The 15639-nt window shown below is 41.5% G+C and overlaps 1 protein-coding gene and 1 long non-coding RNA gene across 2 annotated transcripts in view; both read left to right on the top strand.

Annotated features, from left to right (window-relative positions):
• Positions 1–3284: 3284 nt before the first annotated feature.
• On the top strand, positions 3285–5521 carry LOC140126204 (shaker-related potassium channel tsha2-like). The gene has a single exon (XM_072145402.1). It carries the CDS (start codon positions 3619–3621, stop codon positions 5062–5064), a length of 1446 nt encoding a protein of 481 aa, XP_072001503.1. The 5' UTR covers positions 3285–3618; the 3' UTR covers positions 5065–5521.
• A 4118-nt stretch (positions 5522–9639) lies between these two features.
• The window catches only part of LOC140126205 (uncharacterized), a 31193-nt gene continuing 25193 nt past the window's right edge, over positions 9640–15639 (top strand). Inside the window, exon 1 of the long non-coding RNA XR_011854783.1 lies at positions 9640–14672. This is a non-coding gene — a long non-coding RNA (uncharacterized lncRNA). The remainder of the gene's footprint in view (positions 14673–15639) is intronic.

Below are 15639 nucleotides of genomic sequence, written 5' to 3'. Positions count from 1 at the left end.
TATTTATATGTGTGTAATGTGTATATATATATGTGTGTGCAATGTGTATGTATATGTGTGTAATGTATATGTGTGTGTGTGTGTAATGTGTATGTATATGTGTGTAATGTGTATATATATGTGTTTGGTGTAATGTGTATGTATATGTGTGTAATGTGTATATATGTGTGTGTAATGTGTTTGTATATGTATGTAATGTATATATGTGTGTAATCTGCATATCTGCGTATGCATATTTATGACTGTAATGTGTATGCACTTATGGATAATGGGTATGTATATGTGTGTAATGTGTATGCATCTGTGTTTAATGTGTATGTGAGTAATGTGTATATATGTGTATGCATACTTATGTGTGTAGTGTGTATATCTGCGCATGTATATTTATGTGTGTAATGTGCATGTGTAATGTGTATATATGTATATGTACATTTATGTGTCAATGTGTACATATATGTGTGCTTTATGTCTTTGTATATGTGTGTAATGTATGTATGTGTGTAATATGTATATCTGCGTATGCATATTTATGTGTATAATGTGTATGTATACATGTGTTATGTGTGTATTGTGTATATATGTGTATGTATGTGTATGTACATTTACATGTGTAATGTGTATGTATGTGTGTGGAATGTGTATGTGAGTAATAAGTATGGATATATGTGTATGTACATTTGTGTGTGTAATCTGTGTGTTCATCAAAACATTTCCTTTAAGTAATCTTCTTCCTCCTTAGGACTCGTATAATGGCAGTGACATCCAGGCGGCTGCTACAGAATGACATCCAGATAAGTGAAAATGTCCTGCAAACAGGACGGCTGCTCAGATTTGTAATGTCCCCCCGGGCAATGTTACACCAGCCCTCAATGTCATCTTACAAGGAGTTCACCTATCACGCCAGGAGCAATCCATCATTTGTCTTAAAAGGAAACTTCTAGAGAATCTTTATTCCCTGATCGTCTAGATAAATGTCTACAAAATATCTACAAATCACATTTCATCTGCAGACATGGGAGAGGCACAGATTCGCTGTCTATGGAGGCTGATGTGCAGTGGAAGGATCCCGGAGGACAGTAGAGATATAGGGGGATATATATTTATCATACTCCAGCGTACGATAGCCCCTCCGACCCTCCGGCACATCAAGATGTATCCGGTGGGTGGCTGTGGAGCGTTTATTTCCATGCCAGGTAGGACCGTATGAAATGTCTCCGGTTTCAGCGAGTGCCCAGGAACGCCCCGCGCCGGACCACTCCTAGTCCGCACCCCCCTTTACACCCCTCCATGTCTCCCCCCTGGCATGGAGGTGGCGGAAAGTGGAAAATAATCGCAAATGCTATCTTATTGCTAGCAGTCACTGCACTTACACGACTTGTAAAGAGGAAGGACATTTATTAAAGGTAATGTTTTGATAAAGACACAGAAGTACCATAAAGATATATGTAATAGCAACATATATACATAGGTATAGATATATATATTTCAGGGCTTCTACGCCAGTTTAAGAGCGGTCTGCCCGCTTGAAACATGTTGGCCATGTAACACTCTGGAATTTTAACAATTATGCCCTAATAAAAGTGTGGATTATCTTGGATGAAGCTGGACACGGAATCCTTTTTTCCTACGTCTGTTAACCTGTTGCAGCCCTTGCAGTGGGGCAGTCCGTGCTTCATTGGATTCTCCTGTTTGGCGTGAGGTGAGCTGGACTCTTTCAACTTTTCTTCTACGCCAGTGTCCTGATAAATAACCCCCTATATTCACTGACCTGCAGGACAATGACAAACTATAGTATCTATCCATCCATCTATCTCTTATCTATCTATCCATCTATCTCATATCTATCTATCTCCTATCTATCTATCCATCTATCTCATATCTATCTATCTCCTATCTATCTATCTATCTATCTATCTCATATCTATCCATCTATCTATCTATCTATCTCATATCTATCTCTTATCTATCTATCTCATATCTATCTCTTATCTATCTATCTATCTCATATCTATCTATCTATCTATCTATCCATCTATCTATCTCATATCTATCCATCTATCTATCTATCTCATATCTATCTCTTATCTATCTATCTATCTATCTCATATCTATCTATCTATCTATCTCATATCTATCTATCTATCTATCTATCTATCTCATATCTATCTATCTATCTATCTATCTCATATCTATCTATCTATCTATCTCATATCTATCTATCTATCTATCTATCTATCTATCTCATATCTATCTATCTATCTATCTATCTATCTATCTATCTCATTTCTATCTATCTAAAAAAAGGAAAGTCCACAGCAGCACAATGTCCAAAGTTCCCCTACAAGGGGGGGGGGGGGGGGGGTGCAGAGGCCTCAGAGTTCAGGGTAGAAATCCAGGTATGTACAAAATCCAAAAAAATGAAGCAGCACTCCAAATCCAAACAGGTAAAAGTGAAGAAGAGTTTATTCCAAAACTGGCCAGTTTTGGAATAAACTCTTCTTCTCTTTTACCAGTTTGGATTTGGAGTGCTGCTTCATTTTTTGGATTTTCTATCTCATATCGATCTATCTATCGATCTATCTATCTATCTCATATCTATCTATCTCATATCTATCTATCTATCTATCTCATATCTATCTATCTCATATCTATCTATCTATCTCATATCTATCTATCTCATATCTATCTATCTATCTCATATCTATCTATCTCATATCTATCTATCTATCTCATATCTATCTATCTATCTATCTATCTATCTATTTCATATCTATCTATCTATCTCATATCTATCTATCTATCTATCTATCTATTTATCTATCTCATATCTATCTATCTCATATCTACCTATCTATCTCATATCTACCTCTCTATCTATTATCTATCTACCTCATATATCTATCTATCTATCTATCTATCTATCTATCTATCTATCTATCTATCTATCTATCTATCTCAATGTATTCCCTTAACTTCTTTTCACATGATCTACACATGTAAGGAACAGAAGCAGCAGGCTCACGATCTGTCCCAGGAAAAGGAAAGTTACTTATCAGCTGTATTTCTGCAAGATGTTCTGCAGCTTCTGGCCAGAGCTTCTTCTTCTCCCAGGTGCTGCCCTCGCCCTATGCCCTGCACTGCCCAGGCTGGTGCTGCGCATCCAGTCCATTCATTCCTATGGAGCAGATGCTGTACATTGTGCAGGGAGGAGGCAGAGGAGAGGGCTGGCAGTGAGCTCCAGGAGAGGTGGCTTCTTCTTCTTCTGTGACACTCCCCCTGGACGTCAGTGTGCTCCTGGGGAGGGCGAGAGACTGGAGCTGCTCCTCCACCTCAGTGACAGCCAGTCTGGAGGGGACCCAGGGACTCACAATCAACAGATTGCAAGGAGACATGCTGCAGCCCAAATAGAAGAAATCCAAGCCACCGAGAAGATGATTGCAACAGGGTGACACCTTCTGCAACCATGTCCAGCACCACAGCCAGATGTTCTTCAAGCTTCATGATGAGGAGATGCACCACTGCCAAGGAGCTGCCAATCATCTTGGAATTATAGGTGTATAGACCAAGGAGGAGGCTGATTACTGCAAGGTTAAGGGTGCTCACCCTAAATCTGGAGACATGACTGTGGTGTCTGGGGAGAATGTGGATGAGACCCTTGTGTCCCTCAGTGCCCTGGGGCAAGAGGGCTATGACCCTGAGAGAGCCACCCAGGACTGCTGTGAGAGGGTGGTGATCAACATCTCAGGACTTCGTTTCGAGACCCAACTGAGAACTCTTGCCCAGTTCCCCAAAACCTTACTAGGAGACCCCAGAAAGAGAATGCGTTTCTTTGACCCTCTAAGGAATGAATACTTCTTTGATCGTAACCGACCTTGCTTTGATGCGATCTTGTATTACTACCAATCTGGAGGTAGACTTCGCAGACCTGTCAATGTCCCGGTTGATATCTTCTTGGAAGAGATCAAGTTTTATGAACTGGGAGAGGAGGTCATTGAGATCTTCAGAGACGATGAAGGGTTCATCAAAGAAGAAGAGCGACCACTGCCCGACAACGACTTCCAGAAACAGGTTTGGCTACTTTTTGAGTATCCTGAGAGTTCAGGACCTGCAAGGGGCATTGCAATTGTGTCAGTCCTCATTATTCTTATCTCCATAGTCATCTTCTGCTTGGAGACCCTTCCAGAGTTTAGGGAAGAAGTCAGGTTGGCAGGTGAGCATCTCTCGGTCAATGGGACTCATCCGGTTAAGGACAGTCCCTTCACTGACCCTTTCTTCCTCATTGAGACCCTATGCATCATCTGGTTCTCCTTTGAACTCTTGGTCAGGTTCTTTGCCTGCCCTAGCAAGCCAGCTTTCTTCAAGAACATGATGAATGTCATTGACATTGTGGCCATCATCCCTTATTTTATCACCTTAGGGACTGAGTTGGCTCAGCAGCAAGGTAGCAATGGGCAGCAGGCCATGTCCTTGGCTATTTTAAGGGTCATCCGTTTGGTGAGAGTCTTCAGGATCTTCAAGCTCTCCAGACATTCTAAGGGTCTTCAGATCTTAGGGAAAACATTACAAGCCAGTATGAGGGAATTGGGTCTTCTCATCTTCTTCCTCTTCATTGGAGTCATCTTGTTTTCCAGTGCTGTGTATTTTGCAGAGACTGATGACCCCGAGTCTTTATTTACCAGCATTCCGGATGCTTTCTGGTGGGCAGTAGTGTCCATGACAACTGTTGGGTACGGTGACATGTACCCTCTGACCATCGGTGGGAAAATAGTGGGTTCTCTCTGTGCCATAGCTGGCGTATTAACCATTGCCTTGCCAGTTCCTGTGATTGTCTCCAATTTCAACTACTTCTACCACAGAGAGACTGACCACGAGGAACAATCCCAATACACTCATGTCACCTGTGGTCAGCAACCTTCTTCTTATGGTGACCTGAAAAAGAGCGAGAGCAAACAGTCATTCAACAAATCAGATTACATGGAATCAGAAGACCTGGAAGAGGCAAAATACCCCCACTTTACCACCAACCAACATTTCGGAGAACCCAAAAAGTTAACAGAGGTATGACCCCCACCCCTCCTCTTGGTAAGTTCTTCAGAAACTTCAGGTCCTATGGTTTCACGACCTCATCACTAACCTGTGATGTGTAGAAGAGGGCCTACCACTCCACTGTGGATAGTCCAGGACTCTACTGTAGATGTTTGAGAAGAGTCCATAGCTGTGAGGTTGTCCTACAATTATTAGGTGTCTTTAGAAATATGGATCTTGTGGTTGCAAAAAGAAACATACATAGTCCACCATTCGAGGAATCGTCATGTTGTACCAAGTAAACTGTTGTCCCAGGGGTCATCCTCCTCATGATCCTCACCAAGCCTGGTGGATACATCTGGAGGACCTTTTGGTGGTGTTTCCCAAGGATTATTAATATATCTTCATGCCATCCTAGGGGAAGCTCACACTAGCACATCATTTATATGGCACAAGCTGCTATGGATAGATTTTTGTGTCAGTGCCATGTAGGAGATGAACTCTGAAACAACACAACACAGTGTTCTTCTAAGGGAGGAGGACTTTGAGGAGCCACCGGGGTGGAAGACCAGCTGTTCCGGATAAGAAATGACCATTTCGAGTTATTTTTGATGGAACCCTGCTTCAAATCTACCACCGGATCATCCTTATTATCTAGAATACTGCACAAAAAATTGGGCAAAAAATTCTCCAAAAATGTTGACCGTGAAAAAAAAAAAAAAAACACGGAGGGTTCTTCTCGTTCTTCTCACATCTGCAGTTTTTTGCACGGATCTTAATTTGTTTACATCATTGCCGATGATTATGGCGTTTATTTTTTTAAGTTTTTTTTTTTTTTTTACATTAACCCTTTGGCTGCTAGGGATTCCTGCACAACTTCTCCTGTTCTGGAAAGGGTTTATTTTTTTAAATTTTTTTTTTGTGTTGAAATTTTTTTTTTTTTTTGTTTCCTTAACCAAATATCTCATTCTCTGTAAGTGCCTTCATGTGTAAGGTAAAAACAAAAAAAAAAAAATTATATAAAAAATATTTGGTTCTGTACATATTTTATTTTGACATATTTTTAGACCAGAGAATTTATTGGTTGAGACTTTATCGAGGGGCCAGAGGTCAAGTGGAAGGGAGGGAGGGTGGGGGGGGGGGTCAGGGGTCATAAATAAGGCATATTGTGCTACAAAGGGAAAATATATTGCATGAATGTAAAGTAGCCAAATATGCACTAAAATATATTATTTTTTACTACGAACGTCTTCATTGTCTCCATTTTCTCGGCCCATGGTCCATGACCTGTCACTGTGACGACCCATCTAAAGCCATCGGGGGACATTGTGTAAGAAAATGTGTTCATTGGGCGATGATCATATCATTTATTATTTTGTGCACTGTGCCTTTAAGTTATTTTAAAGGGGTTGTACAGGATTACAAAAAAAAATTAAATAAAAATCAGTCAATAGCGCCACACTAGTCCTCAGGTTGTTTGTGGTATTGCAAGCTCAGTCCAATTCACAGACACAAGCTATGGACAGGCGATGCGCTATTTCTGGAAAAAAGCAGCCATGTTTTCTAATCCTTGACCTCCCCTTTAAGATATCAATTTAGATTTTTATTTAGCATTTTAAGGGAACCACAACTAAAAATACGATCTCTTTAGTCGTCCTCTTCTGTCCAAATGTCTTGGTGTCCCATTTACACTACAATGTGATGGTTTAGGGCCCCAATATGGCCGCCTTTACAGATTTCCTAATAAGAATATATGGGGGATAGATGTTACCCTACAAAATTAGTCTAGTTACTCAGCATGAGAGTGAGATTGGTAGTCACCCAGCTTTCCCAAGCACAGATTTCACAGAGGAGGATGATGCATTGACTTATTTTTGCCGTTTATATTGAGGTGAACTTCCCCTTTAAGTATCATTGTTGTCTATTGATGAGTTTATAACGTAAGCTTACTCAATACTGACATCTTGAGTATTGAAGTAGGTACAAGCCAGAAAAGGAGTCATCGTACTATATTATAGATAGGGGTGTAGCGAGAGAGAGTTCATGGGACACGGGGTGGGGGGAGAGGGGGAGTTAAAACATGCCGGGTGTATAGACACCTACATACTGTATAATGCCTTTAAGATAGAACTACCGATGGTGGAAGTTGATGGTTTCCGGATTATCAAATGTTCTGGATTATCAGACAGGCATAATTTCTATTCTTTTACTTGACCTTTGCCCAGTTTTCTGCCCATAATCCTAATCTGTATTGTGGTATAGGTGCTGGATTATCAGATTTTCCGGATGATCAGATGCCAATGCAATTTCACAATCTGTAGAAGAGAATGGAGAGAACTGACCTCTCGTATTCTATGGAATATCCCTTTAAGGGATCCATGACTAATATGGTATCATTATAGGTTTTGACGGGTCTCCCACAGTTTGTACTCCGACGTTCAGATCGCTTGTCTCATGTTACATCTTAAAGGGGTAGTGTGGTCAAAAAGAATTATCACCCTGTTGTTGGTGGAGGACTTGTGTTTGGACTCCCACCTGGGTTATGCCATACTATTGCTTAAAATTATTGTCCGGTCCAAAACAAATATCACCGTCCTCAAGTGTTGGTGGAGGACCCTTGGTTGGACTTCCACTTTGAGTTTTGGAACAGTTGCAACATGCAATATTTAAAAGGGGTAGTTTGGTAAAAAAAAGGATAATATCTAGTGTTGGTGGAGGACCTGTGGTTGGACGTGACAGATCAGTTGCCCCAGGCTATAACTTAAAGTAAAAGTCGGGTCAAAAACATTGATCACCTCAAGTGTTGGTGGAGGACTCCTACAACCAGCTTCAGATTGGTTGCCCCCCTTCTAAATAATTAAGGGGTAGTCTGGTCAAAAACAGTTATCATCGTTCTCTAGTGATGGTGGAGGAGCCATGATTTGACTCCGACCTTTATATTTAGGCTAGTTGCCCCATGCTATATTTTAAAGGGGTAGTTTGGTTAAAGAATTATCATCTCTAGTGGTAGATGAACTATGGTTGGACTCATGAGATCAGTCGTAGCTAAAGCTGTAGCTTTAAGGGGTAGTCTGGTCAAAAACAGATCAAGTGTTGGTAGAGGATCTTCTGTTAAACGTCCACCTCTAGCTACAGATCGATTGCCCCCTGTCCTCTAGTGTTGGTTTTTGGATCAGTTGCCCCATGCCATATTTTAATGGGGTAGTTTGGTAAAAATGATCATCTTTAGTGTTGGTGGAGGACCTGTGGCTGGACGTGTCAGATCATGTGTCCAAGGCTATAGCTTGTAGAGATAGTCCAGTCATAAACAAGGACCACCTCAAGTGTTGGTGGAGGATCTACATTTAGACTCCTACCAGCAGCTTCAGATTGGTTGCCCCCCGCTATAACTTAAAGGGGTAGTCTTATAAAAAACTGTTATCTGACCTGTTGGTGAAGGACCCATGATTTGACTCCCACAACTAGTTTTAGATCAGTTCCCCCCATGCTATATTTTAAAGGAGTAATTTGGTAAAAAAATAATCATCTCTAGTGTTGTTGGAGTTCCTGTGGTTGGACTCATCAGAGCAGTTACCCCAAGGGGTTGTCTAGTCAAAAACACTTATCACCTTGAGTGTTGGTGGAGGATCTGCAGATGTTCTTCAACCTCCAACTTCAACTTGGTTGCCCTTTGCTATAGCTTAAAGGGGAATCACCTCCTATGATTTATTTTGACCAGAATATCCCTTTAAGTTCTCATCAGAGCATTTTCCGATCCTCTGGACGGCCAGAACCACCTGTGGACTCTGCTCCTGACATTGACACATGTTGGATGAGGACACGGCTTGGGGTCTGAGCTGGGAGTCTCACTGACGCCAGGAATAAAGGGCTCCAGAGCTCAAAAAAAGGCCATTGATTTTACCGGCGCCTCATCTCATCTCATTGTAATAAATACCTTTCCTGGTCCAACACCGGGTCAGGGTGACAGAAGTCAATGTCTTAGGTGAGGGGATGTGTGAATCCCCCCCAAAATTAAAGTGATAGCTCCATTTTAACAAATTATAGTAGAATAATTTAACCATTAACAGTCAGTGTCTAGAAGATGACAGACTCTCCGCCTTCCCGCTCGGGAGGAGGCCACAAATGTCACCTTGAGAAATAATTTTCGTATAGGGGTTTATGGATTCATGTAATTGATTTATAGCTGTGTATGGGGGGGGGGGGGGGGGGCATGAGATCATGCTAACCATATCGCAGAACATGCTTAAGGCATAATAACATCCCATTTCTTCTTTAATTCCAGCTTACCAGTTACCATGGCGACCGGCGTGTTGTAAAGCGACGGCCGTGCTTAAACGTGTGTGAAGGTTAAATTCTTATGTGATGACTTGTGGAATGTTGACGGAACAAGGTGAAATCAACGCCTGACCATGTCACTTGGTTTTTTTTTTTTTGGGGGGGGGGGGTTCTCTTTAAAGGGGTTGTCGTTTGGGGAATAAATCAAGGTCAGATAGGGTAAAGGAGTTGTACAACACCTCTATTTTTCTTTCTGAGCCTTTTTTTTTTTTTTTTAAATGTTCACCAGAACACCCCTTAGGGAGTCCACTGTACAACCCAAAAAGATTAAGTTATGTATGGAGTTATGAAAAAAAATATGCAGATTGGCTCAGAATATGCAGATTTTCATAGCCCTAGGCCTATTAAAGAGTCGGGCATTGACTGACAATTGATTTGTAATAGGTGTCGCTAATGGAACAGCGAGATTATAGTACGAAAATCCAAAGTGCGTCCTGGTGTCTCTGTTAAAATGTTAGTCGTACTGTATGCCTGTAAACAAGTACTAAGTTTAAAGGGGTTGGCCACGTTATCGCATGTTTTTTGTAATGTGTGCAAGTGTGAGGGGCAGGGTATTTGGTAATCTACCAATATACATCTATTAATAGTTCTACTCCACTTTCTTGATATGTAAAGTGAAGCCTCCCTTTTTTTTTACCTCATCAGCCTTATGGTCAGAGATTCTTGACCATAAAATGGCCGCCGATGGAGGGTCATGTGATCTCTAACTGTCCATGAGGAATCACCATGACAGGACCTTATGATAGTATTCATGAATATAAGATTAAAGTCCTGGCAATAGAGATCACATGATCCTCCATCTGTGGCCATTTTATGGACAGGAATGTCTGGCTGATGAGGTAAAAGACAGGAGGCCTCACACACAAACCTTACATAAAAACGTGAGGTAAAGTGGCCAACCCCTTTAAGCTTAGACTGCACCTTGGACTGTCCTCCAAAATGATGCTCTTACTACAACATGATTTGACTAATTAAATCCGACATAGAATCAAAAAACACATTACGTAACGATCCGTGTGTTTGGCCCACCCCTAAAAATTTAGGCCCCAAACCAGAAATACAAACCACTCTTCCCAACATACCTAGTTCTTCTCCTTGGTGGTACAGTGTATCCAGTCCTCCTTGATGGCCACCACTCTAGGAGGTCTTCCTCCAAGGTCTTACCTGATGAAGGCCTCAAGAGGATTTATCTCATCAGTTCTTTCTCCTGGTCGACTATGAGGTATTTTGTCTCCCCCCCCCTGCCATTGAACCACACAGTAATGACCTTTTTCTGATGAGGGTCCCGGAAGGTCGTGCTACAAGTCAGTCTAGTTCAATACTCTTCGCTGACGTTATTAATAGGAAGCCAATCGATTAGGATTGACCTGTGACCCTTTCCTGTCAGACTCCAAATAACTGTATCCTCTTGCTGTATATTATCCCAATTTATGTGAGAGGTCGCTTATGGGACCATGCTAAACTAATGCTGGACTAATAAACACACTTGGACCTGTACTTGATCTGGACCCTTCATCAGGTGGGTCCTCCACATCGAGGTCAACATTGGTTAGAGGAGAGGAACCTCAAGTAAAATTGACCTTATAGCCCATTAAATTGGTTGTTGCTGCTGGTTATGAGGTTCTGCAGCAGCTGAGGTGTGTATTATGAGGTACTGCAGCAGAAGAAGTGTGTATTATAAGGTTCTGCAGCAGCTAGGACGCAGCTCTTAATATAATACACTCTGCAGCTGCTGAAAACCTTTGTTCAAGCATCAGATTGCAGGGAGAGATAAGCAGCGACCATGTAGCGCCGCTTATCTTTGTATAATTGCCAGGTTGTAATAAGTATGTGATTGTACTTCTGTCTCTGTGCCGCGGTTCTATTAGCTATGAATCTCGGTAGGCGTTCGCGTCGCCACTCGTCTCCCTTTCGTAATTGCACCACATGCAAATGACTCAAACAACAGACGTGGTAAACGCTGGATGTTACACCAAATAATTGATTTGTAGAAAAGGCTTCAGTAAAGTGGATTTTCCATTTCAAGTCTATGCGCGTCTTTCGGAAGCTTTCGTTGAAGGCCTCTCTGGAGACCACTGTTTCCATAGTAACCCATCCAGACAGCCATCTCTGCCTCCTGACATTGGCTACCGGTGAAAAACTCATGCAAAATCTCCTTCAGCCTCCTTATTGCTCCAGCTTTTAACACAAGTGCCACTAAAGTTCCCGTCTACAGACATGCAGATGCATATATATATATATCTCCACACCGGATCATACTGGGGGCCATATAACAACATGGCGTGTCATTACTTGAGGTATTTTTGAGGTATTTTTTGGAGTATTTTAGTAGTAGAGCAAACTAAACCCGTTCATAGTCAAATTTAACCCCCCAACACATTTAGACTTCAACCCTGGGAGCAACCCTCAAAATTTTTGGTGTAAGTTTGCTTAAATTCCATCCCTTTGACCGATAGTCCCACCAAAATCGGGACTGCAGGTTGAATACTTGCCATCTGTCCCAGAATTTCCCAAAAATTGGCATACTTTAGTCCATAAATGGGATAGAGCTTGGAAGACCCTGTTGAGAAGTTGGTGGCTTCGCCCAGTTTAGAGGCAAGACTGCCAATCTAGGGATGGGAACTAAACACCAGTACTCTACCAAGTGTGGTTTCCCCATTCATAGTAGACTTATCAGAGTGTTGGGAACATTTTGGGGCAAATTCAAGCTGACCCCTGAGATTGGGCAGATCCAGGGGCGTCTCACGCGGCGGGACTTAAATGTCTGTAGTCTACCCAATAAGAAGTTGGGCCCTGATGAAAGATCGACATTGGGCCACCAACAACTACTACGAGCAGCACAGCTGGGACTCTTTTTTTTCTCTGGAGGACTCAAATGGACATGATGTAACTCCTAATTTGTCTTGATGGTAGTTCTGCTGTAAACATCTAACATCAGTTAGATGTCTATGGCACGTAATGAATGATGAAGTAGATATGAGCAGACTCGACAATTGTATTCGGGGTCAGCCAACGCGACCTGGACATATTGCCGGATTGGTGGGCGAACAGACAATCTGGCCAACTGATGCCCTTAGCTTCTGGCCAAGCAGAGCCATGGCGCAATATGACCAGGTCACGTGACCGTACGCATACGTTGGCTCATCTCTATCTCTAATGATAAGTAGTCATTGACATGGGTTGTGCTGTTTTATCCGAGTAAGTTAGAGATATGTACAAAAATTATTTTACTTTGGCATCTGATAATCCAGAACCCCCCAAAAATGCAGAAACTTTCAAAAAACTCTGAAAAATTTGAATGACTGAGCAAAGAAAACTTTGATTAGTAATGACTAGTAATGAAATTAAAGTGACTGTAACATATTAGTCCTGTAGACTCTCTAACCTTCGAAACACATTGAAATATCTATCCATCTATCAACCTAAATAGGGAGACTCGTAAGTTGGTGGTCCCAGACCTGACCATGCATTGCCCTATCCCACCCCTAAACTAGGTGGGACCACCCACTTATGGACAGGGTTTTGCAACCTCTTTTAAGACTAGGACATGTCCAAATTTACTTCGACTGTTTCGGAAAGTTGCGATTGTCCCACCAAATGGTCTATCCACCAAATTCCTTTAAGAACAGATAATCTCTTTTTGATTGTAGGTTTTTAGCCAAAAAAGTTCAGGTTGATTGGTCCTGAACTTCAGGTGTATAAAAAGGTCAACTCTAAAAAGGTGAAGACTAAGGGGCCCATTCAGATGGCCACACGTGTCAGATACACTTCCCAGTCTCACCGTGGTTTAACTTAATGATAGTGATATATGGTGATGTGAGTTCCAAAAGTACCATAGCACTACTGTTTGGTGTTTCCCAGAATCATGTGAATATGGGACAGTAGAGCCACATTCATTTGGTTTGGCATATCGTAGATCAGCCTGAGTTAAGTTTGGAGGAGCTGTGGTGGAGGCAGGAAATTTAGCTGGGCTATGGACTAAGTTTCGCATCCCATAGGTAACAACTGAATGTGCCTTGAAGTAAACGACCAGATTCTTAACTATCTGGTATGGCTCCAGAAATTTCAAAAATTTCTTTGACATTCTGAAAAAAAACAAAAAAATCCTTTTAATACCTGGAGCCTAATTGAGAAGGAGGAGAATGCCGCATGTACAAGTCCATAATTTACCACCATTCACACATCTACACGACTGATACTGATACTCCATCATTCAGCCTGTCCGATTTTCTTCAAAACCACCATCGCACTTTTGATTTGTCCACATAGGACACTAGCTTCCGTTCCATCTAGTTCCAGTGCTGTATTTCCCATACTTCCCTCTTGACCTGTCATGAGTAGTTTGGCCTTTCTGAAGCCTCTTTGGTCAGTCCTTTATCATCAGTTTTAAAAGATTTTACGGAAAAGGGCCCTCAAAAAAAAAAATCTTGAAGAAAACCGTACGAATTCTATGTCCTATCGTAAATTTGAGACAAATGATTTTCAAGCAAAAGTAAGATCTAGTTGGTTGAACCTTCTACTCCGTCATCTCTGTAGCCTGAGAAAGAAAAATCCGCCTGCCACCAAAAAAATGATGTGAATGTTCTGCTGAGCTACAACTAAGACCGAGCAAGTTCTCAGGATATATTTTTTTTTCCAAAGATATGTACCAGATGCAAGAAACTTATCAAGTGTTCTTCTCCTGGAATGTCATCTATGATTTCTATGCTGTATAGAATTGTAGGATATATATAGAAATATTGTAATTGTGAATCTCAAGGAGGATCATGTGGCCCCACAATTGGTCTTCTTCACTTCTTTTGCAATTGGACCTTATAATAGGTAGGAGTTGAAAGAGAGGAGATCCTTAGAAGAGCATTGATGCCTCGGCAGCCCTGTTCCATCAAGAAAAGTTCACAGGTCAACCCGTGCTCGAATGGAAAAGATGCCGTCTTAGCGCAATAGCGGATTGCTAAAGAATGTTTCCACATAATTTCAACTGAATGAAGTCCAACACTGAAGCCTGACCTACAAAACAAAAGAACACACTCTGCTCGGAGATTGCTCGATTCACTCGACCAAGAATGTTACAGCTGTGGATTATCATGCCTCATTACAGTCGCATTGAAATATCCATTCGAGAGAAAAAAAAAACCCCAACAGCTGACGCATTGGGAGGGGAAGGAAATGAGATGTTCTTTATAGTTCCCACTTAAGGACTTGAAAGAGGTGGCAGAGATTACTTATCAAGGAAGCTTCACAACTGCATTCCCATAACGCAAGGCAACAAATCTGCTGGAAGAGACACAAGAGAAAGGCGGAGAAAGTCAAAGGTATGTTCTTATTTTACCATCTTACCATCAATGGGCATTGGGGTCAGATTGGTGGCATTTTACGGGAAACTTAGATAAATGTTGGCCTAATGTTTAGAAGGATTGAGTTCCAGATGTTGCTACAAACATAAACATTAGATGGTTGACCAATCCCAGAAAGATAAGTAAATGAATGATGTTTACGGGACAAGGTTGGACGGGTCCACCAGGGGACAGAAAGATCCTCTGATAAACCCAAGCTCTGGAAATAGTGATGGGCATTGGTTATAATATGGACCATGAGGTCCTCATAAAAACTCCCCAAATCATTTATTTGGAAACCACTGCCATCATTGTATGGGACAACCTTTTATAAAAAAATAAGATGGATGGGAAGCTTGATCTTATCGTCTTTGTTGAGAGCAAGGTTGTCCTATTATAGGAGGTCCTCCTTTTCACTGATGTTTCTTCATTGATAGTTGGACAAAATGCGAACAAATAAGCTCCATGCTTGGGTATACATTTAACTGAGAGGCTTCCATTAGGAAAAACAAGCTGTGGAAATGGGAAGGCACTTAGACTTATGGACAGGTAGTCTAGGTAGAAGAAGTTAAGCACACACTTAATGGTCAGTAGGCTTAGAAAAAGGTTGTTATACCAAGTCTTTTTGATATCGGGTTAGATTGAATGAATCACTAGGACCAAAACGCATCCTTAAAGTGGAAACTGTCATCAGATTAGGGCCTCCTAAACCAGCTTCATCTCTTCATGTTGCTGAGGTCTAGAGCACCAAACCTGTTGGCCATAGTCCTGTTGACCACTATGTTTTTGTGTTTCCTCAAAAGATGTATTCTGCTGCGAAGAGTCGTCCTAGTAGTGACTCTACCAACAGATTAAGATCTCTAAAAACTTGTGATCAGATGGGACTGGAGGGGTAGGTATGGGAAGGAACTTACACTTATGGACTGATGGACTAAGTAGAGGATGT

The sequence above is a fragment of the Engystomops pustulosus genome, chromosome 4 (genome assembly GCF_040894005.1).
Source record: "Engystomops pustulosus chromosome 4, aEngPut4.maternal, whole genome shotgun sequence".
Taxonomy (NCBI): Eukaryota; Metazoa; Chordata; class Amphibia; order Anura; family Leptodactylidae; genus Engystomops; species Engystomops pustulosus.
This window is presented reverse-complemented; position numbering and strand designations above follow the sequence as displayed.

Excerpts from the sequence above, each read along its gene's own strand:
- LOC140126204 (XM_072145402.1), top strand. The coding sequence starts at position 3,619 with ATGACTGTGGTGTCTGGGGAGAATGTGGATGAGACCCTTGTGTCCCTC.